Genomic DNA, 22,293 nt, shown 5'->3' with positions numbered 1-22,293 from the left:
GAATGCCAACATCAATATATTACATAATGAGTCCTCTGTGGAATTTCCACAGGTCTCACTAGTTATAATCTATTCTTATATAAAGATGATTTTTTTTTTGTCGTACTGACATTGATATTAAAAGCTTACTTTTTCTATTTAAAAATTATTAAAACCATATTCTAAATATACTCAGTCATAAATATGCGAGCGACTACATGAAGGTTAACTAATTTGTATATTCCTTTAAAAAACGAACAAAAGAATTTTATTAATTAATCATTTGTTTTTGTTTTTTTATTGGGTGATTGATTTCATTTAATTATTACGCTTAGCTGGATTTGTCAGTTTCCGAATGTCACCGTGAAAATATTTTTCATTATAATTTTTTATTTTCACGTGTACAAATGCTTTTTTATTTTGGAAATTAACTTTAAGCCTCAATCTTTCAAATACAATCACATTTACATTGTTTTCAAAATGGCGAAACCTTAAAAAAAATCATGATAACCCGGCTTTCAAAACTATGTCCTTCTATCTTTATTCTGCCATTAATAGCCGTACCTACCTCTTTTCTAATGAAAAGAAACATTAATGCAGTTGCAGCTGCAGCTCATCGTATAAATATTTAAAATTTATGGAATAATTTTCTGTTTTAATCCTTGGATTAAACAGATTTATTTTTTCCACTGGTGATTTTCCTTTTTTATTTATTTATTTTTATTTATTTATTTATTTATTTATTTTTTTCAAAAACGACAAATAATAGTTTTATAATAAAATGTTTTTTGTTTTTTTTTCAAAATCAATTCCGATAAATGTGGAGAAAAAATCAGAGTTGTCTCGCTTGAATGCTTTAAAGTTGACAAGAGTTATTTCTCTTTACACCAATAATCCCCGTTCTTTTAGAATGGTTGTGAAAATGAATAGAATGGTATTAATAATTTTAGCTAACTATATTTTTTTGTTAGTTATTTTTTTAAAAAAAGGGTCAATTTTTACGCCGTTCTTAACATGGGGAGGTTGGGGTGTTTATAATACGCTGGGGCACGTCATACAAATTGACCCCAAAAAAGCAATAAGAGATTGTTTTTTAAATGATATAATAATCAATAACTAAAACAATCAAAATTTTTTTTTTTTTTTTTCTAAATTCAATAATTGATTGATTTGTTGGGTTTTCTGCCATATCAATATCAATCAATGTTATTTGGTGCTGAAACTATACACATTTTTTATATCATTAATTTGAAGAGTTTTGAGTTCTGATCCAGAAAGAAAAATCTATAAGATGTACATAACCGTAATGAAACGAAAATATCACAATTGAAAAATCCCGTAAATTGATCAAATAGTTTTTTTTTAAGTGATTAATGGGAATTCGTAGGCATTATTACATAAATCTTGCATGTTTAAATTATTGATTTATCTCTTTAAATTTTTTTCTTTTTTACATTGTTTTCAAAATGGCGAACACGAAAGTTGCTCTTCTGTTACTCATAACATTTTAGTTTTTTTTTTTAAATTTAATTTAAAAATAAAACTAATTGATCAATTTATGATTTTTGGAATATGTAAGGTGGTCTAGAAAGTCCTTAGCGTTTGAAAAACACAGGTTTCTGAAGACTCTTAAACCTATAAACTGTTTACTTAAATCACAGATAAAACTTAGCATTCGTTGCGCATATTTGTTTCATGGCAGACAATTTTTTTTTAGAATTTATTTTCTTACAGACATTCTTCATTACAAGAAAATGGATTGCAACAAATTTCATGTTCAGGTAGTTATGCTTTTTTATTTCAAAAAAGGAGAAACTGCTGCTAAAACTTTCAAAAAAATTTGTAAAATGTACGATAACAATGCTTTAAGACAATCAACTGTTTGGAATTGGTTTGCAAAATTCAAAATGGGAAATATTAGTCTTGAAGATGACAATCGCAGCGGAAAACCCTTAAAATTTGATATTGATTTTTTTTTTAAGACAAAAAGTCAAGAAAATCCAAATTTCACAACTTGTGCAAGAGTTGGAAGTTCTACAAAGTACAGTTCTTGACCAATTTCAAAGAATAAATATTGCTAAGAAAGAAGAAATCTTATCTATCCTCTTTGTGTGCCAAAAAACGCCCAGAACTTTCCATACAACCTAATATTTACATTTTGTCATAGGAACGTACATCATAAAGATTTTTTCTGTATTTTCATTGGAAAATTCTCGACACTGAGTTTTGCTATTATACATCACCTGGTCTTTTCAAATGGTCACTCATTTAGTATTGGCCAGACTTTGATCTCTTTGGAACCAATAGTTATCCTGTTCGACAGTCATAAATACAAAATGTCTTGAATTTAAATGTGTTAACGTGTAGATTTTGAACAAAAATAAAACATTTTCTCTCGTGTTTACTATTAAAAATTTAAATTTCATAAAATCTGTCCAGTAAGTTTCTTTTATTCATGAGCACGCTTATTTTAAGCGGGGAAATGGATTATGCCCCTCCCCCTTTTGCCCCTCCGTCTAAAAAAAATAAATAGTTCATCCCAATTTTTCTTTTTCATTTTGTTTAAATTACATGCAAATCAGAAATATTTGAATATTTAGGTGTTTCGTGAATCCTAATAACCCACTCCCCTGAAATATTTGAATATTTTTGAAATTTTGGAATTCTTTTTCTTGGCCTTGATTATGCTAACGAGCATCAGTTGAAAACTGATACCTGCATATACACATCTTCTGGTCGTTATTCAAGGGAGATAACTATTTTACTTACAGATCCGTTCAGTTTTTCGTACGCTTCACGACATATTTTTTATATATATTAAATTATTAGGTGGAAGCACAAAATAGTTACAAAACACCCTCCCCATATTAAGAATGTGTTTCGAAATAACGTTATTATTTCAGCACGGTGGCAAAAGTACACAAGTACTCAAAACATTTGAATTTTTAGCTACTTTATTTAATGTAACAGTTTTAGAACATTGGTTTTGGAATTTAACCTATTGTTCTAAGGGAGGTAACTATTTTACTAAGAATTGTAAGAAAAAAAAGTTTTATCAACGACTTTATTTAAATGTAATAAAGTTTTATAAAAAAAAAAAAATTTACATGTTAAATGTGACGATATTGCCGTTTTTTTTTTATTAAAACATTCGATTAATTGTACGAAAAAGTGATTTTTTTTTCAACTACTTTAGTAAAATAGATTTACCTCCCTTAGAACAAGAGGTTTAAAATTCCGAATAATCATATTAACATTAACATTAATAAAAAAAAAATATAAAATGCAAGAAAAATGAAACTTCAGCGAATTTTAAGCTACTTTTTTTTCTTTTCTTTTTTACAAAATATTTTTTTTTTGTCAAGAAAATGCAACTTCGTTTGCTGACAATATTACGTCAGCTGATATTTAGGCTTGACGATGAATGCTGCTTAATTATAAGAAAAAATTATTTATTTTTTAACTACTTTATTTAATGTTACAAAGTTTTAACATTACAAAGAAATCGCTAAGCCCAAATATCAGTTGGCATGATATTGTAAACATCGATGGAATTTGACGAAACGATGTGTGTGTGTGTGTGTGTGAATTCCTTAAATTTCCTCGAATAGTCGAAAAAGTAATTCGTCTGCAATTATCGTCGCTTTTTCCTTCTTTTTTTTATTAATGTTTTGTGTTGTTAAATGTTTTTGCGTCCTAAATTCTGGTAAGAAAAACTGAATTAATTTATCAGTAAAATAGAGTTAACTCCCTTGAACCAATGATCACGATTGCAAACGCACCCACCTTAAGAGAGGGAGGAGGAAGAGATGGAGAATATGAGGAGGGGGTAGTGGAAAAAAGTTTAATTTAAACAAAAAATCGAAAATGAATTTACTTCGTACGATTTCTTTTCAAATTTAATTTAAAATTTCTGATAAAAAAAAAAAAATGGTTTTAAATTTTGCTGTAAAACTAGAAGTTATCTCCCTTGATCATATTTGCATTTCTTTGAAACATGTAATTTACATAAATCTCCTCTTCATTAAAACCTTAATTCACCAATAAATATCAACTTCGATGTTTCTTTCAGTCAAACACTCGAGTGTCAGTTCTCCACAATTTTTCCTTCTTACAGCAGCTATTTCCTCATATGCCAATCTATGCAAAATATTTTAAAAATCTAGTTACAAACATTTTTTTTTTACATCTTTTTCTTTCCCATTTCCCCACTTGACAGGCCAAACAGTGCACTGCTGCTTTTGTGAGGAATACCTTCCATCGGTCTTTTTACATAATTGTTGTATTCTGCAAGATCTTTCAAGCTGCACCAATTGTGCAGTAGAAAACAAACAAGACAGTGTTACATCATATGATCCTCCTTTCTACATCTACAAACAAGTTGGGTAAAAAGTTTTGTAACCCCATTTGGTCATAGAAACATTTTGATCACCCCATTCCTGTTCTCAGGTATTTGAACATTTTCCATTTGAACAAGGATTCTTCTGAAATGAAAAAGAGCGCTTAAGAAGAGGAGATTCCCATGTCAGAAAAAGAAAGGAGGCATTCTTTAACTCAGCGTTTCCCAAAATGGAGCCTTGGGGCTCCGTGAATGAGGCTGAGGGGGGCTCCAGAAGCCCTTTCTTAAAGAGAACCAAATGCCTTATATAGAAAACTTAAATGTCTGCAAACATTTAACTTGTTTATCTTTTTTACTGAAAAGAGATGATTCATAACTACAGTTGTAAAGAGTTTCAGGATGGTTCATGAAAAATAAAGATAAAAAATAAATTAACTAAAAATGCAACAATTTTTGATTAATCAAAAACAAAAAATGATTAGTCCGTGTTAAAATTTGAAATTAAAGTTTTTTAATATTTATTTTAGAAATTATCGTGTTAGTGCTCTGTGAAAAACTTTGCATTTTCTTGATAAAAAAATATATTTTGTAAAAAAAGAAAAGAAAAAAAGTAGCTTAAAATTCGCTGAAGTTTCGTTTTTCTTGCATTTTATATTTTTTGTTATTAATGTTAATATATGGTTATTCGGAATTTTAAACCTCTTGTTCTAAGGGAGGTAAATCTATTTTACTAAAGTAGTTGAAAAAAATCACTTTTTCGTACAATTAATCGAATGTTTTAATAAAAAAAAAAACGGCAATATCGTCACATTTTACATGTAAATTTTTTTTTTTATAAAACTTTGTTACATTTAAATGAAGTCGTTGATAAAAATTTTTTTCTTACAATTCTTAGTAAAATAGTTACCTCCCTTAGAACAATAGGTTAAATTCCGAAACCAATGTTCTAAAACTGTTACATTAAATAAAGTAGCTAAAAATTCAAATGTTTTGAGTACTTGTGTACTTTTGCCACCGTGCTGAAATAATAACGCTATTATTTTGAAACACATTCTTAATATGGGGAGGGTGTTTTGTAACTATTCTGTGCTTCCACCTTGCTCAGAGGTTCCATGATGCCCTGAAGTTTGGGAAACCCTGCTCCAACCGTCTAGTCTTCCTTATTTAGGTCAGCCATGTTTCCTTTCCCAGATTTGCTTTGTGCATGTTTCGTGTTATTAAACTTGTTAACTTAATGTTTTTAATGTTTAATGTGATATTTGTACTAAAACGCTGTTATAAGTAAAAAATAAGTTTGGAATAAATTAAACCTGGTTGAAACAGATTTCTCTGTAAATAATAAACGACCAATCATGATCAAGATATTATCTACTTTGATGTAGCCACAAAATGATAACGTTTCTAATGGTGAGAAAACAAGAGAGACTTACCCATTGCAATGGCTTGATAAATCCCCTAGGCTCTTTGAGAACACTCAAATCGCGAACAGGTACTATCTGGAAAAAAAACAAAAACAAATTTAATTTTAGAAATCATTTTTTAAATAACAAAAAATTAAGTTTGATATTTTTTTACCAATATTTTTAATAAAACTATAGAAATTAAAAGGACATGATTTTTTTCATGGAACGAGATTATATAAATACTAGCAGATCAGCCCAGCTTTGTTTGGGCTCTATGTACTGTCCATAACTTTATGTGCATATGTATATGTATATATATATATATCTTATATATAAATATTACAAATACACCGAGCCTCAAATGAAAAGAAAAAGAAAACGATAACAACAACAATCACTCCTGATGATAATCGGATGCACCGATTGAAAGCGTTTGAGAAAATGGCTGAACAACAACTTTTGGGCGCCATTTTATACAGTATGCCAGCTGAAATACAAAAGCCCGCTCAGCGAATGAAAAAGATATCCAAAAAAAAAATCGGAGAAAGAATAACTTGTGTTCAATCAGACGTGCTTGAATAATGACATGCTGCCAAAATATACAAATACATATATATATATATATATATTGTCCTGCAGGCCAACTTCAGTTTTGCTGCTTCGGTTGTCTCCCCTATGGTCTTGCTAGGCCATTAATAAACATTGTCTTCGTTTTTTCTTTAAAGAAAAAGCATTTGAACTAAAATGGAAGACTTAATCTAAGGGAGATAATTCCACCAATCAGTTTCAACGATTTTTACTTCAACTACTGTAATCCACACAAACCATAGGAAAGGGAAATCTTACTATTTATATAAGCAGTATCTACTACTGAAGAATGCTCTGTTCGTTTTTGTTTTATTTTATTTATGTTTTACAAAGAGCTTTGCATTATTGCAAATACAAGCTAACGGTCAACTAATAAGGATGAGGTGTGAGGGAAATTAGTCACACACACACACACACACACACACATGTAACGTGATCAACCTGAGGGAGCAATTTGCTCCTCATTGAGGAGCTTTAGACTCCCCCCCCTGGAGCCTGAGTAGGGCCAGATAACTATGCTAAGATAGCTTTAATAGATCCCGGGTAACAGCAGATATCCTGAAGATTTAAAATAGAAGATATGAATATATATTTTATTTCATTTTCAAAATAGATATATTTGCTTATTGTTTGGAAGTCGGAGAGATATATTTGGCATTTAAAATTGATGACAGGAAACTTAGAACAATAACATAACATTGTCGGGCCTCGGCGAACTCAGAGCCAGATGTCAGACTGACAGTTGATGACCTTAGGGGTCATGAGAATTTAATATATCTGTAAATCTCAGATTGCAAAATTAGTGATATGATGGCCGAATTGCACACCCGCAAAATTTCAGGTTTCCACAATTTTGTGGCATAATTTGATTGGCTTGGAGATTTTCCACCCCAACCACACACCTTATTATATAGTGCTAGCACCGCACGAATTTTACCAGAGTTTCGAGGCAGTTTCCAGCAAGAGTTTGTGCCACACCATTCCCTGAAGACATGACCCCTCCTCCAAACCCGTCTGATGCTGTCTGTAAGAGAAGAAGAATTTGAGACTTTTAAAAACTTACTAAGAACTGAATCATATATCTGTAAAAAGACCTGTAATATATTTGTGAAGTAGAATAGACTTCACGTGTCTGTTTTTCTTTTGCCTGTGGGGGTCTAAAGCTCCCCAATGACGGGCAAATTACTCCCTCAGGTTGATCACGTTACACACACACACACACACACATATACAGTACTAGAAAAAAAAAACAGTCTCAGGTTTTGTAGCACTCTTTTCAAAAAATTTAAATCAAGACCTAATACAACTAAGCCTTAAGTCTTGAATCCTTTTTTATCAAAATCCTTTACATGATTCTCATCTTTACTATTATATAAAAGTCATTTTGTGTGTGTGTGTGTGTATGAGTTTCTTCCTTATAGGTTCCGAAACGGCTGAGCCTATCTTTTGCAAATTTCACACAAAGCTAATTTATATATCTGGCAGTGTTCTTAGATATGTTTTGTACAGAAATTCATCCGATAAGTATCAGAAATCGAAAAAATCTGATCCTAAAAATAGTCTTATTCTTATAGATAAAAAAGAATTTTCACAGGGGAATATTTTACATTACACCGGCAAGGGAGCTAATTCTCTGCAAATCATTTTCTCTTACAAAAAACTGAACCATTGTCATCTGGAGATATAGCTCAGTGGTAGAGCATTCAATTACAGATTGAATGGTTCCGTGTTCAAGCCTAGGTGTATCTCACTATTTTGTTTTAACTTTTTTCTTATTAATGAATTCAATTTACGATAAAAGATGCATCATTTAAACTGGCTGCAAATCATTTCTTCATTTGCATATTTTAAAAGTAAACATTAATCAGAAGTAACTTTTCCAGGGCATTCATCATCAAGCCCAAATATCAGCTGATGTGATATTGTAAACAAACACAGACGGAATTTGATGAACGCCATTATCATTATTGTTTAAATTTTTTTTTTTTGCAAATTAGACCATCGGGCAAATTATTCCTCGTAATATAATATTCAATAGAAGATTGATTCTATAATAATACATACGCAATCTGCATAAATTAAAATAGCATGTTTAAGCGTATTGTATGACCGGACAACACCAGGCGTCCAGCTAGTTCTAAAATATGTCTAAGATTTAAGGCTTAAGCTTAAGAGATCTTAAGAAATTGAAATTCAGGGACTCTTACTTAATCTAATGATTAGGAATTAAATTCAATGCTAATCTGAAATATTTTGATTTTTAAATGGGAAGTTGTCCTCAGCATGAAACCATTATGTTGACGCGAACTTGGACTAGCAGGAAAAGAACAAAAATTAACACATTTGGTTAATATCTTCAAAAGTATAGAAAAAAAAAAATCACCCTAAAACCCATTTCAAATACTGCAATGAAATTTGGGCAATTAGATGTCTAATAGGCTTTGCTAAAATTTCCCAAAAGAAGCTGAATAATCCGTTTTTAATCCTTTCATATAAAATTAAAAATATAGCTAACATTATCCCTGAGTGGCTTCCGGGCCTTGATAAGTGGTGATCACTGTGTAAAAAAAAAAAAAAAAAAAAAATTACACCTCCTTATACCTAGCATCTGTATTTCAAAATTCATAATGATCGGTTAATTAGTTTAGGAGTCTAAAAACTATAAAACTATACAAACATAACTTTATATGAATAGAGATGTAAATAAATAGAAAATATATTTTAAGCAAATCTTTTAGAAATGTTCCATATCATAAAAAGACAAAGAATTCTTTTTTTTCATTAACTTTTCATGTGGGTTTATCAATGTTTTTTTTTACCGAGCAAAGTAAAATACAAAACTTTGCAGACAAAATTTTATAGAAATGTAAGAATGAAAAATAGACACAGCCAAGAGAAATGACCAGAAAACGCTTAGTCACAAAAGATAGGAACTTACAATTTTTTTTGACAATTTATTATAGTGTACTACATAAAGGAGAATCAGTAATTCCTCCACTATCCAACAATTATTATAGTGTACTACATAAAGGAGAATCAGTAATTCCTCCACTATCCAACATTTATTATTGTGTACTACATAAAGGAGAATCAGTAATTCCTCCACTATCCAACATTTATTATAGTGTACTACATAAAGGAGAATCAGTAATTCCTCCACTATCCAACAATTATTATAGTGTACTACATAAAGGAGAATCAGTAATTCCTCCACTATCCAACATTTATTATAGTGTACTACATAAAGGAGAATCAGTAATTCCTCCACTATCCAACATTTATTATTGTGTACTACATAAAGGAGAATCAGTAATTCCTCCACTATCCAACATTTATTATAGTGTACTACATAAAGGAGAATCAGTAATTCCTCCACTATCCAACAATTATTATAGTGTACTACATAAAGGAGAATCAGTAATTCCTCCACTATCCAACAATTATTATAGTGTACTACATAAAGGAGAATCAGTAATTCCTCCACTATCCAACATTTATTATAGTGTACTACATAAAGGAGAATCAGTAATTCCTCCACTATCCAACAACCAAAAAGTCGCTTTCAAGGCAAGCAAAAGACTGAACTGCATACACGACGATTCACCTCCAACTTAGACCTCACAAACAACTCCCTCCCAAATTTCCCTGTGTGGACAAAAGCCACACTTGATGATCTGAAAAATCACCCCCTTACTCATGTCTGTGACATCATAAAAAATTTAGACACCTCCAAGGCATGTGAGCATGATCACATCTCTGCTTTACTAATTAAGAAATGCTCAGTTGAGCTAACCCCTGTATTCTTCAAACTTTACAATAAAATGCTGTGCTGAATCTTGCTTCCCTGATAATCGGAAAATTGCACTTGTAATACCACCAGTGTACAAGAACTCTGACACAAAAACTGACTCAATTATTGCTCTGTCAGTCTCCTCTTCCTCCTCCTTCTCTTCACTAACATCGTTGAGTCATTAATCAATCAAGCACTAGCCCATCATCTCACAAAAGCTAATCTTTCTGACCAACAGTATGGATTTAGGCAATTCCACTCTCCTGCAAATATTTTAACGGTCATCTCTGAACACACATACCATGCACTGGATAAGGTGGGAGAAACTAAGGTTGTAGCCATTGATATATCCAAAACCTTCAACAAAGTCTGGCATGAAAAGCAACTAATGAAAATGAAATCATGCAGCATCACTGGACAAACATTAAATATAATTAAATCCTTAGAGAAGAGGAAAATCCAGGTTGTTCTTGGTGGATATACATCCAAACATCATGCTATTAATGCAGGAGTGCTTCAGAGGTCGATCCTTGGACCTATATTATTCCTGACTAACAGGGAAACCCTACATTGCCCGGGATTGAATGAATGATCAACAAATGTTCTACACTTTTAATACTTTTATTGTCATCAAAATCCATTTTTTAATCAAATCGATTGATTGCCTGCTTTCGTTGGGAACCCACTTTTTTTTTCTTTTTTTTTTTTTAATTCAATCTTCACCCCAAACAAGGCAAGTACCACTTTCAAGTAGGGGGCTACTATCGGGGACAATTAGCGGAGGCATTATGAAGGGAGATGAGTAGAAAGATATTTGTTCACATTACACTTGAACTTCTGCATATCAGTACAGTTGGGAAAGCAGTATCCACGAAGGGAGTTCCAAAGACTTGCAGTTCTGGGAAAGAAACTATTGGCGTAAAAGGTTTTCTTACACCTAGGGGTCTTTACTGTAAAGGGGTGGGACTTAGCTGCTTGTCGGTTCCGTCGGGTGTAGTTACGTCGAGGGGTACAAGTGCTTGCAGTTCGTCAGAGCATTCACCATTAAAGTATTTGTAGAACAGGCAGAGGGATGCAACATTTCGTCGATGGGACAGAGGCTGAAGCTTAGATGACAGTTCAAGACCGATCAGGGTGGCAACTCTTTTGAACCCTGTCCAGGAGAGAGAGAGAGACAAGCAGCAGATACACAAGCCCACATGTGACAGTAATACTTCATACATGGGCGAATGGTGGCTTTATAGAGGTACAGGATACTTCTTTCAGGCGTAAGTAATTTTCTGGCATGGTAGAGAGAGCCCACCTTCTTTGCAGCAGCCTTGGCAATGCTCTCAATGTATATATTCCAGTTCATATTCCCTGTAAACGTTAGGCCGAGGAGTTTAAAGGAAGTACTTTCAGGCAGTGTTTTCTTAGCCATTGCTATTGGTGGTAGAAAAAATTTCTTGTAGTTATTGAAGGAAACAAGTTTAGTCTTGGCAGCATTGAATGTGACCATCCATTTTTGTCCCCATTCCACTACAGATTGGAGGTCATCCTCTAGTGTTTCTGCCATTTCCTTAGATATGTGTTCATTTGTTTTCCCCTCATGCCTGTTATAGAGGGTGGTGTCATCGGCAAATATACCCATCTCCGAAACAATTTTATCAGGGAGGTCATTTATGAATATTAGGAACAATAAAGGTCCAAGGATAGACCCCTGAGGTACTCCTGCATTTATGTCATATTGTTTAGATGTACGACCGTCAAGGACAACTTGGATTTTTCTCTTAAGGATTTAATTACATTATGAATTCTTCCAGTAATACCATATGATCTAATTTTCCTTAGAAGACCATCGTGCCATACCCTGTCAAAAGCCTTAGATATATCAAGGGCTACCGCTCTACCCTCCCCTGTTTTGTCCAGTGAACAGTATATATGTTCAGAGACTACAGTTAAGATATCTGCTGTTGAACGGGCTTGCCTAAATCCATATTCTTTGTCGGTCAGGAGTTTAGCAGCTGTTAGGTGCTGGACTAGGGCTTGATTAACTAAGGACTCAAATATTTTGGCGAAAAGTGGGAGGAGGCTAATGGGGCGATAATTTAGTGGGTCAGTTCTTTCAACAGAATTCTTGAAGACTGGTACCACAGAAGCGGTTTTCCAGCAGTCGGGAAAGCAAGATTCATTAAGGCATTTGTTGTAAAGTTTGGAGAGAACTGAAGCAACCTCAGCAGAACATTTTTTTAATAGCACAGCCGGGATGAGATCTGGTCCACATGCTTTTGAGGGGTCTAGGTTTTTTATAATACCATGTACCTGAGAAGGGGTGATTTTCAAATCGTCTAGTGTGGTGTCTGTCCACAAAGGAAAGTCGGGGAGGGAGTAGTGTGCTGGGTCCAGTGTGGAGTTTGAGGCAAACCGATTGGCAAGCAGATTTGTCTTGTTGGTTACCATGCAAGCAACCTCATGATTGTTTGATAGCTGGGAAATCGTTGACTGCCCATTATTTACTACACTGTTGTAGATTTTCCAAAAATCACGGGTTCCTAATTTCTGTGCTTCAATGCGTTTCCTGGTAGTTTCAGTGTAATCTGTCTTAGCTGTCGCTATTACTCTCTTACAATTATTTCTGGCTTCTATATACTTCTGTCTGTTTGAACTGGACATGTCGGTTGAATCTGCGAAACGCATGCTGCCTTTGAGCAATAGCAGCTGCACAAGTGGAGGTAAACCATTGAGGAGAGTGGGGTTTGCTATAGAATTTCCACTGCAGTGAATCGGCAGGAAGCTTCACATGTCTCTTCACAGTGACAGTCTATAATACATTGTAGTTTACATTGCACTGTAGAGAACCTACTGTTAATTTTATAATATTAATTTTATATATAATGGCTTGAATTAAAGTTTAAAATGTAAAAGTCAAATATCATGCTTCAATTGTGCTCTAAACAGAAACATTCATTTCGAATATGCCCCTATCATATCAAAGAACCTACTGATGATTTTATATACCGGCTTTTCTGCTTATGTGGTAATAAAATTTCTCAAATGCACTTGTGATGTTAGGCTGTAGAAGATGTTAATTTTAGTCAAAATCACTTGTTCCTTCTTTTTTTCGGAGTTTTTTTTTTTTATCGATACTGTTATATAGGGGTTATCATTGAAAGAGAGGGTCCTAGAGAGAGATGCTTATCTTAGAAAGAGTCCTAGAGAGGAATGTTGATGTACTCAGAGAGATTTTTGTTGTAAGAGACTAGATAGTTATTATTCTTATATATTAAAATTTCATTCCTTGTTGTGTAGAATGGAAGAAGGAGAAAGCTCTTGGAGTGAAGGGATAGTGTTCAGACAGTTCGGACATGATGATGTTGAGACGTGTATGTAAAGACATATAACACAAATATATAATACAATTCCACTTTACCTTTCTGTAAGAATCATAAACACAAGACGAGCTTTACAAAAAACACTTGATGGTTTATTCTTCACACGGCCGTGATTCCATCATCAAGAATTCAAAGTTTCCCATTTTTTTCTTGAAGTGACGTCTCGCTCCTAGACGTCTGACTCCCTCGAGTTTTCTCACTGACTGATCGAACTCTAAAGTTTTTTCTCTATTCCTAGAACTTTCTATTTTCCGTGACGTCATGACGTATTCTGGACATACGTGTCCAAAACTTTTCCTATTTCTACAAAAGGAATTTTAACCTATATTCAATATGTTAAAAAAATTATCTTATAAGCTGCATTCTTTCAATTTAAAATTTCATAACAAACTTGAGAGTTCACATTCTTTCCTTGAAATATTTATCTATATTCTAAACAAATGTTTGTTTTACATTTTTAAATTCTCACACGTAATCTATTTCTAAACTAGATTACGAGGTTCGAATTCCGCCTATGCTATTTCATTTTCATTTTAAACTAAATCTCTCCATTTTTATACTTACATGAAAAGGGGACAGCCCTTATCATGTAACAATACTTATTGAAGACATTCTAATACAAAACCTATCTAAAAACATTGCCAAATACATAAAGTACATTTGTATGAAATTTCATAAAAATCAGGTCAGACGTTTTTCAGTCCATAGGGAACGAAGTTCTTTTTATAGCTAAGTAGATAGATATATATTTATAAACGACCTCCTTGATAACATTATGTCCGAGATGGGTATATTTGCCGATGATACACTCTATAATAGACAAGGATGAAAAAAGAATGTACACATATCTAAGGTCATAATAGAAAACGATCTCCAGTTTGTAGTGAAATAGGCCGTAAATGGATGGCAACATTTAATGCTGCTAAGACTAAGCTTCTTTCCTTTGACAATTACAAAAAACATTCTCAACTACTGACGGCCATGACTAATAACACCCTACTTTGGAGCTCTTCCTTCAAACTTCTCGCCTTAACATTCACAAGCAATATAAACTGGAACAAAAACATTGAGGACATTGCTAAGGCTGCTGCAAAGAAGATGAGTTCCCTCTACGATGCTAAAGAAATTACACACACCAGAGTATCCTGATCTTCTACAAAGCCACCATTCGCACAGGCATCAAGTATTGTTGCCACATCTAGTCTGGTACATCCACCACAAGTCTCTCTGTCTTAGGGTGCAAAAATGAGCCTCCAACCTCATAGGTCCTGCACTGTCATCTAAATTCCAACCCCTGTCCCATCACCGCAATGTTGCATCTGTGTGCCCGTTTTACAAGTATTTTAATGGAATGTGTTCTGATGAACTCATTTCACTTGTACCCCCTCAAGGTATATACCCCCCTCCCACAAACTAAGCTCACAACAAAATCTTACCCCTTCACTGTTGAGGTCCCTAGAAAGCCTTCTACTCTAATAGCTTCTTCCTTTGGACTGCTGAATTTTGGAATTCACTTCCTGCTTCCCTGATTGTATTGATATGCAGAAGTTTAAATGTAATGTAAACAAACATCCTTAGCAAACACTTATATAATGTCCTTGTAAACGTCCAAGTGGCAATATGCCTTGTTTGGGGTGAGCAAGAGTTTATATATATATATATATATATATATATATATATATATATATAAATTAACACCCCCCCCCACACACAAGTTTGTTCCTATTTACAATGCCTCCCCACGGGACAGAGTTAGCCTCCAGGGTCGTTTTTTAACGCGGAGAAAAGGAACAAAAATAAAAATTGTCTTAGTCGGGAAGGATTTCTCCTCCACTGACAGAGAACAAGAAATTGAAGTGCCTGCAGCATCTGAAGAACAGATACTACACTTTGAGATATTAAATCTTTTATTCATGTTAAAAAATACAGTCAAAATTAACGATGAACAAAAAACTTAGGCACATATACTACACTTTGACCTTGTTTATATATTTTATTGAGAAAGAAAAAATTGAACATAAAAAACGTACAAAAAATTCAATTCAACAAAATTAGGCACAAGGCCCTACAAGAAATTGGGAGGGGGAGGGTACAGGGTCTTTTTGACTACGTAACAGATGAAACTTTGAAGTCTTACTCTTGACTGGCAACATTTACCAAAATACCTCAATCACTCTGTGGATCCTAATCTAACTCATAACCCCAGCGTTCAATGTAAAATTTCTTGTCCCGAAGGCCAAAGTTTGTTGGTCGAGAGGAAAGTTCTTATAACTGTGTTGAAGTAAATTAGCTTCCTTCTGCCCATTCAGTAAAGTATTTGAAATGAAGAAATGTTTTTTTTTCTTTAAATAAATACTGTGATCAGATTTAAACAAGTTTTGTATTGAAAAAACGTCACACATTTCAACTGAAATTTTTTCTTCCTTTTTTTTAACGTACGAATAATAAAGCTTTTGTTTTTTATATAAATTATATTTGCAATAATCGTATCTTCAACTGAAACTTTCATCACAAATAAATGCTTCTTTTCTGAATAAATAATGAAGCGATTTTATGAGGAAGCGTTCGGCGTGCAACATAAAAGACATCTTTGTTAATGGTTTCTGGATAATCGTGCAAGAAGTGCAATGATGGCTATATTTATTCTTGATATCAGTTTTTAATGAAGATGCTTTCGTTTGAAAGAAAATAAATTACAAACCAGCTGTTCGGTGCACTAGTTATTAAATATGGACTTTGTAATTGACCCCCCCCCCCCCCAGAATGATAGACCTGTTACTGTTGCTTGTAATAAATGAACACGATAAAAAGGTAAAGAAAGAAGACTTTAATGTATCTGATGTTTTGGTGCTTATCCAGAATTCCCACAATATTACAAAATAATAATAATAAATAAAATCTGTGTGATGGACGTACCCACGATGGAATGAAAATATCGTATTCCAAAAATCACCTAAATTGATAAAGTTCTCTTCCACCCTGACCATTTCTTTCTAGCGGAACACACACACACACACACACACACACACACACACACACAACTTCTTCACATAATAGCCTGCTCTATGAATTAATGTATAACTAGGGATGTGACAACAGCATATTCTTTTTATTTATCTTTTTTTTTTTTTTACCCTCGAGTATATATATTCGATACAGACAATCAACCAAGACCCACATCACTCTATATAAAAACATAAGATATTAACGGATATATACTCAAGAGTCAAAACAATGAAAAGAATATGCTGTTGTCACAGCCCTATTACTAACACTGAAAAATTGAACACCTTTGATGTAATCTAGTCCAGTCGACCCTCCAGAGAATGAATAGTTTTTTGTTTTTTTTTCAGATATAATTTATCCAGGGCAACGTTGATTAAGAATATAACTCTGTGGTTGTTTGTTTTGTAGTTTTTGATTTTTAACTAGAAACACATACACACGAACGACCACCCGTTTATATTTTTATATTTAATGAGCGTATTTGCTTTTATCTCAACAAAAATCTGTCACAGAGATCGATCAGACATGGTAGAGATGAAGGGTGCAGTTATCAGATTTGTTCTTGTCTGATTTTTTTTTTTTTTTTTTTTTTAATATGTGCCGGGACTGGTTAATGTCTCGCCATCTTCCTGCTAACATTGATGAACTCGAGCAAAAAAAAAAAAAAAAAAAAAAAAAATCAGCTCTTAACACAATAAGGTTACCCAAGACATGCTGCAGCGTGTTTGAGCAAAGCTTAACTTGACCTGTGTCGGGTGATAGGTGTTAGAGATATTGACCATGAAATTGGTTCGAAAATAAACTCGTAATCTTTCATCATTAAAACTGTTCAATTTCATTGCAATGGGCAAGTTATCAATTTCAGATTGTTACTCCACCAAATGCTATCCTTCTCTAACTGACCACATAATCAAGAACGTATAAGGGGGGGGGGGAAACATCCATAGATTTTAAATCCAACTTGACTGGATATGCGTGCGTGTCTACAAACAGTGATGTAATCACCATCATTCAACAGAGCAACAAAAATGCGTACAAATAACACATTTGTTTTTTGTTAGTAAACAATGTTGCCTCGATGGCAGATGCTTGCAGTGATTGTTAAACTAGCAGGCCGCTCGGCATTGCCCGGTTGTAAAAAATGCATAAATATTATATTTAATGCAGATTTCTTATTAACAGAAATACTGTAGGTATTAAATGTAATGTTAAATTCCTTTAAAAGTAAAAAAAAAATAAAAAAAATAAAAAAAAAACGGAAAGAGACCGAGATGTGCATGCGAATGTTCACTTCTTGTAAATAAAAATACTCGAGCTGAGATCGAAACCAAAACCTAAAGACAGTGAGTCAAGCAATATAACCTTTACACCAGCTTGACATGGATTTTAGAGTTTATAAACTAACCCACGCTTAACATAAAGAAGCTGTCATATTTCACGACTGCGCATGTGCAGTCATGAAACAGTTTAAAACAGATAAAAAAATCCGGTGGCCTCCCACGTACGCATTTTTTAATTTTAACCCCTTAGCAGCCTTTTTTTTTTTTTTTTTTTTCGGACAAAAACCACTTAAAACGTTTTCCTCGCGTGTCTGAATACCCTATATACCAATTGCAAGTCTATACATAAAAAATTTGTTGAGTATATAGGTTGAGAAGTGTCCTCACACACACACACATTCTCACTTTTATCGATGTATAGATAAATTGTGGAAAAGATTTCCAACGGCATGTTATGAACAATGCATCTTTTTCGTGCTTGCATAACGCGGTTTATAAACTCATCTGTCAAGGTTGTAAAACTACAAAAAATTAACACGGATAAAACATAGGGCTGATATACATTCCATACTTATTAAAACACTAGCATATGTACCCGGCATTGCTCCATATTAAGCGTAACGTTAAATTCCTTTAAAAAAAAAAAAATGAAGTAAAAAAAAAAAAAAAAAAAAAAAAAAAAAACTGAGACATATGCATGCAAGTATTATGTTTTATTTTCGAATGAGTTCAATTTTTGTAATAATAATAATAATAAAAAATGCTCATGCTGAGATTGAAACCAAACCTAAAGACAGTGAGTTAAGTACGATAACCATTAAACCAGCTGGATGCGATCTTTAAAAAGTATTTTCAAACATATTCTTAACATACGGAAGCTGTCATATGAACGATTCGTGAATGTGCAATCCTGAAACAGTCGACAAACAAATAAAAATCCAATGAGCCCTAAGTACTAATTTTTCAATTTTGTATGTCTTAGCAGCCCTTTTTTTCTGATGAAAATCGATTTAAATTTTCCACATGTCTGAATATCCTATATACCAAATTTCAAGTCTGTAGATCAAAAATTCTTTGAGTATATAGGTTGAGAATTGTCACACACACATACATTCTCACTTTTTTTTTTTTTTTTTACACAGTGATCACCACTTATCAAGGCCCGGAAGCCACTCAGGGATAAGGGTTATTGCAAGTACATTAAGTTAGTGAGGAGATTTGCTGAAGTGTTTACTAAAGGGGGCGGTTCATTAGGAATTTGTTAACATTGGACTTGAAGACATCCAAGTTGTAGTCCGGAGGAAAGCAGGCAGACGGAACAGAGTTCCACAGGCGTGCAGTTCTAAGAAAGAAGCTTTGTTCATGGAATCCGCGTTTTGATTTAGGCACAGATATAGAGTGGGGGAAATTTTTCACAGTGGATTCAGCTAGACGGGTGTTTTTCGTGAAAGATTGGCGAGGGGGTACCAGAGATTGGAGTTCAGACGAGCATCTGCCATGGAAATAACGATAAAACAAGGACAGGCTCGCAACGTTTTTTTTTTTTTGTTTTTGTTTTGACAAGCTTCTGGGCTTGACCATTACTCCTGATCTTAAATGGAACACGTATATCAAATCTGTTGCCAAGGCCGCTGGAAAAATGGTGGGATCTTTCTATCGATCCAGTAGATATCTCACTGCTGATGCTATTCTCTATCTATATAAGAGCCAGGTACGTCCAAGGATGGAATACTGTTGCCACATCTGGGCAGGAGCTGCTAGAAAGGACTTGTCCTGCCTTGATAGAGTTCAAAATAGACTTCGTAGCCTCGTAGGAGATGTCCTTTTCTCCTCCTTACAACCTCTATCTCACAGAAGAGATGTTGCGAGTTTGTCTCTGATGTATCGTTATTTTCATGGAAAGTGTTCAACTGAGCTTCAATCTATGGTCCCCCCTCGCCAAACTTTCACAAGAAACACTCGTCTAGCTGTAAACACTATCAATAATTTCCCCCACTCTTTATCTGTGCCTAAACCTAAACATAGATTCCATGAACAAAGCTTCTTTCTTAGAACTGCACGCCTGTGGAATTGTCTTCCGTTTTCCTGCTTTCCGGCTGACTACAATATGGTTGTGTTCAAGTCTAAGGTAAATAAGTTCTTGATGAGCCGTTCCATATAAGTTATTAAATTTACCAAATTTTCATTACTAATGATTACTATATTGACCAACTTCTACTGTACACTCTTTAACCCTTATCCTTGAGTGGCCTCTGGGCCTTGATAATGTGGTGATGCCTTTGTAAAAAAAACAAAACAAAAAAAAAAAACGTCTCTTTTATAGATATATATATATATATATATTTGCAGATGTTTTCAGTTTATATTTGAATAAAGCATCAATTTGGTAGAAAACACTCATTCTGTCAACGGGCTATAACTTTTTTCTATTTTTAACAGACTAAAAAGATTAATACTTATCATATAAGCCCCTCCCTCGAAACGTTTTTTACTGTGATTTTTTTTTATTTTTGATTACTTCCTGGTAATTGCAGCTTTTCAACCCCGTTGCTCACTATGTTAGCATTTTAGCCAAAACGGTTTAAACTCTGTTCTTGATTTATTTATATCGGCCATCTTACTTTTTCTGGTCAATTTTTGTTTTTTCATATTTAAAGTTGCCAGTACATGAGCTTAATTTTAATTTTTTTTTCTTTTTATCAAAACATCTTTTGATTAAAAAAAAAAAAAATTGAGAGTAATTAAACGAGTCTGAAAAGCATTTAATTTTTTTTTTTTTTTTTTTTACATGGTGGTAACCACTTATCAAGGCCCGGAAGCCACTCAGGGATAAGGGTTATTGCAAGTACATTACGTTAGTGTGGAGATTTGATGAAGTGTTTACTTAAGGGGGTGGTTCATTAGGAATTTGTTAACATTGGACTTGAAGACATCCAAGTTTTAGTCCGGTGGGAAGCAGGCAGACGGAACAGAGTTCCACAGGCGTGCAGTTCTAAGAAAGAAGCTTTGTTCATGGAATCCGCGTTTTGATTTAGGCACAGATATAGAGTGGGGGAAATTTTTCACAGTGGATTCAGCTAGACGGGTATTTTTCGTGAAAGATTGGCGAGGGGGGACCAGAGATTGGAGTTCAGACGAGCACCTGCCATGGAAATAACGATAAAACAAGGATAGGCTCGCAACGTCTCTTCTGTGGGAGAGAGGTTGCAGGGTAGAGAAAAGGGCATCCCCCACTAAGCCACAAAGTTTATTTTGTACTCTGTTAAGGCAGGATAGGCTGTTTTTAGCAGCTCCTGCCCAGATATGGCAGCAGCAGTATTCCATCCTTGGACGTACTTGGCTTTTATATAGAGAATTGCATCAGTAGTGAGATTCAAATTTCATCATAAATAATAAGCAACTATCGATTGAGACCAAAACCCAAAGATTGTGGCATACAAATATCTGTGTGTGATGTTGTCAAGCTAATCAAAAATCTTGATTCCAGTAAAGCAACTGGCCCTGAAGGCATTCCTATCAGCGCTCAAAAAGCTTCAACCAGAACTAGCTCCCATACTTAAAAAGCTGTTTAAGCATTGCCTTAAGGAGAATTGCTTCCCAACACCCTGGAAAATTTCATCAGTATGCCCTGTATTTAAGAATTCAGGTGATCGGTCATCTCTCTCAGTACAGACCAATGTTTCCTGTTTGTCATGAGTGAGTTGCTGGAATCTATTAAATAGAGAAGTAGTCAACCACCTCAGCAAAAATAACCTTCTTAGTGACATGCAATATGGTTTCCATTCTGCTAGATCTACAGCAGATGTGCTTACGGTTAGGATTAGTGAATCTCTTGATGGAGGCTTCCTTTCTAGGGCAATTGCTCTTGACATATCAAAGGCCTTTGATAGGGTATGACAAAGGTTTACTTCACAAGATCTCAAGCTATGGTATAGCTGGAAATGTTTTCTCAATTATTAAATCATTTCTGTCGGATAGGTTCATAAGAGTAGTGGTTGAGAGGCAGAAATCAGAAGCTCACATTATTAATGCTGGAGTCCCTCAGGGGTCCATCCTAGGTCCAACTCTCTTCCTAATCTACATTAATGATCTTCCAAATCACATCCTTACATCATTTGTAGACATTTATGCTGATGACACTACAATCTATGGCAGCACATCAAAGACCGTAAACGACCAAGTCCTCTCAGATTCTATCTCCTCTGACTTTGAGCACATAGTACAATGGGGGAAGAGGTGGCTGGTTACTTTTATTGCATCTAAAACCAAGCTTCTATCTTTACATCATCAACGCTCTGATCTCCATCTGGCATCAATTGAAATGAATGGCTCTCGTCTTGGGGATGTTCCATGTTTTGACAAGTTTCTGGGCTTGACCTTTACTCCTGATCTAAAATACACTTACATCAAATTTGTTGCCAAGGTCGCTGGAAAAATGGTGGGATCCTTGTATCGATCCTGCTGATGCAATTCTCTACCTATATAAGAGCCAGATACGTTCAAGGAGTATTGTTGGATATCTGGGCAGGAGCTGCTA

At 34.1% G+C, this 22,293-nt stretch overlaps 1 protein-coding gene across 1 annotated transcript in view; it reads right to left on the bottom strand.

Annotated features, from left to right (window-relative positions):
• The window catches only part of LOC145293696 (synaptophysin-like), a 269,530-nt gene that overhangs the window by 146,758 nt on the left and 100,479 nt on the right, over window positions 1-22,293 (bottom strand). The window contains exon 2 of the mRNA XM_080140109.1: window positions 5,749-5,814. Coding sequence (XP_079996235.1) covers window positions 5,749-5,814 — 66 coding nt within the window. The remainder of the gene's footprint in view (window positions 1-5,748; window positions 5,815-22,293) is intronic.

The sequence above is a fragment of the Euprymna scolopes genome, chromosome 15 (genome assembly GCF_053919585.1).
Source record: "Euprymna scolopes isolate OS-2025 chromosome 15, ASM5391958v1, whole genome shotgun sequence".
In the NCBI taxonomy this organism is placed as follows: domain Eukaryota; kingdom Metazoa; phylum Mollusca; class Cephalopoda; order Sepiida; family Sepiolidae; genus Euprymna; species Euprymna scolopes.
Note: the sequence above shows the minus strand (reverse complement) of the source record. Positions and strands in the feature narration are given on the sequence as shown.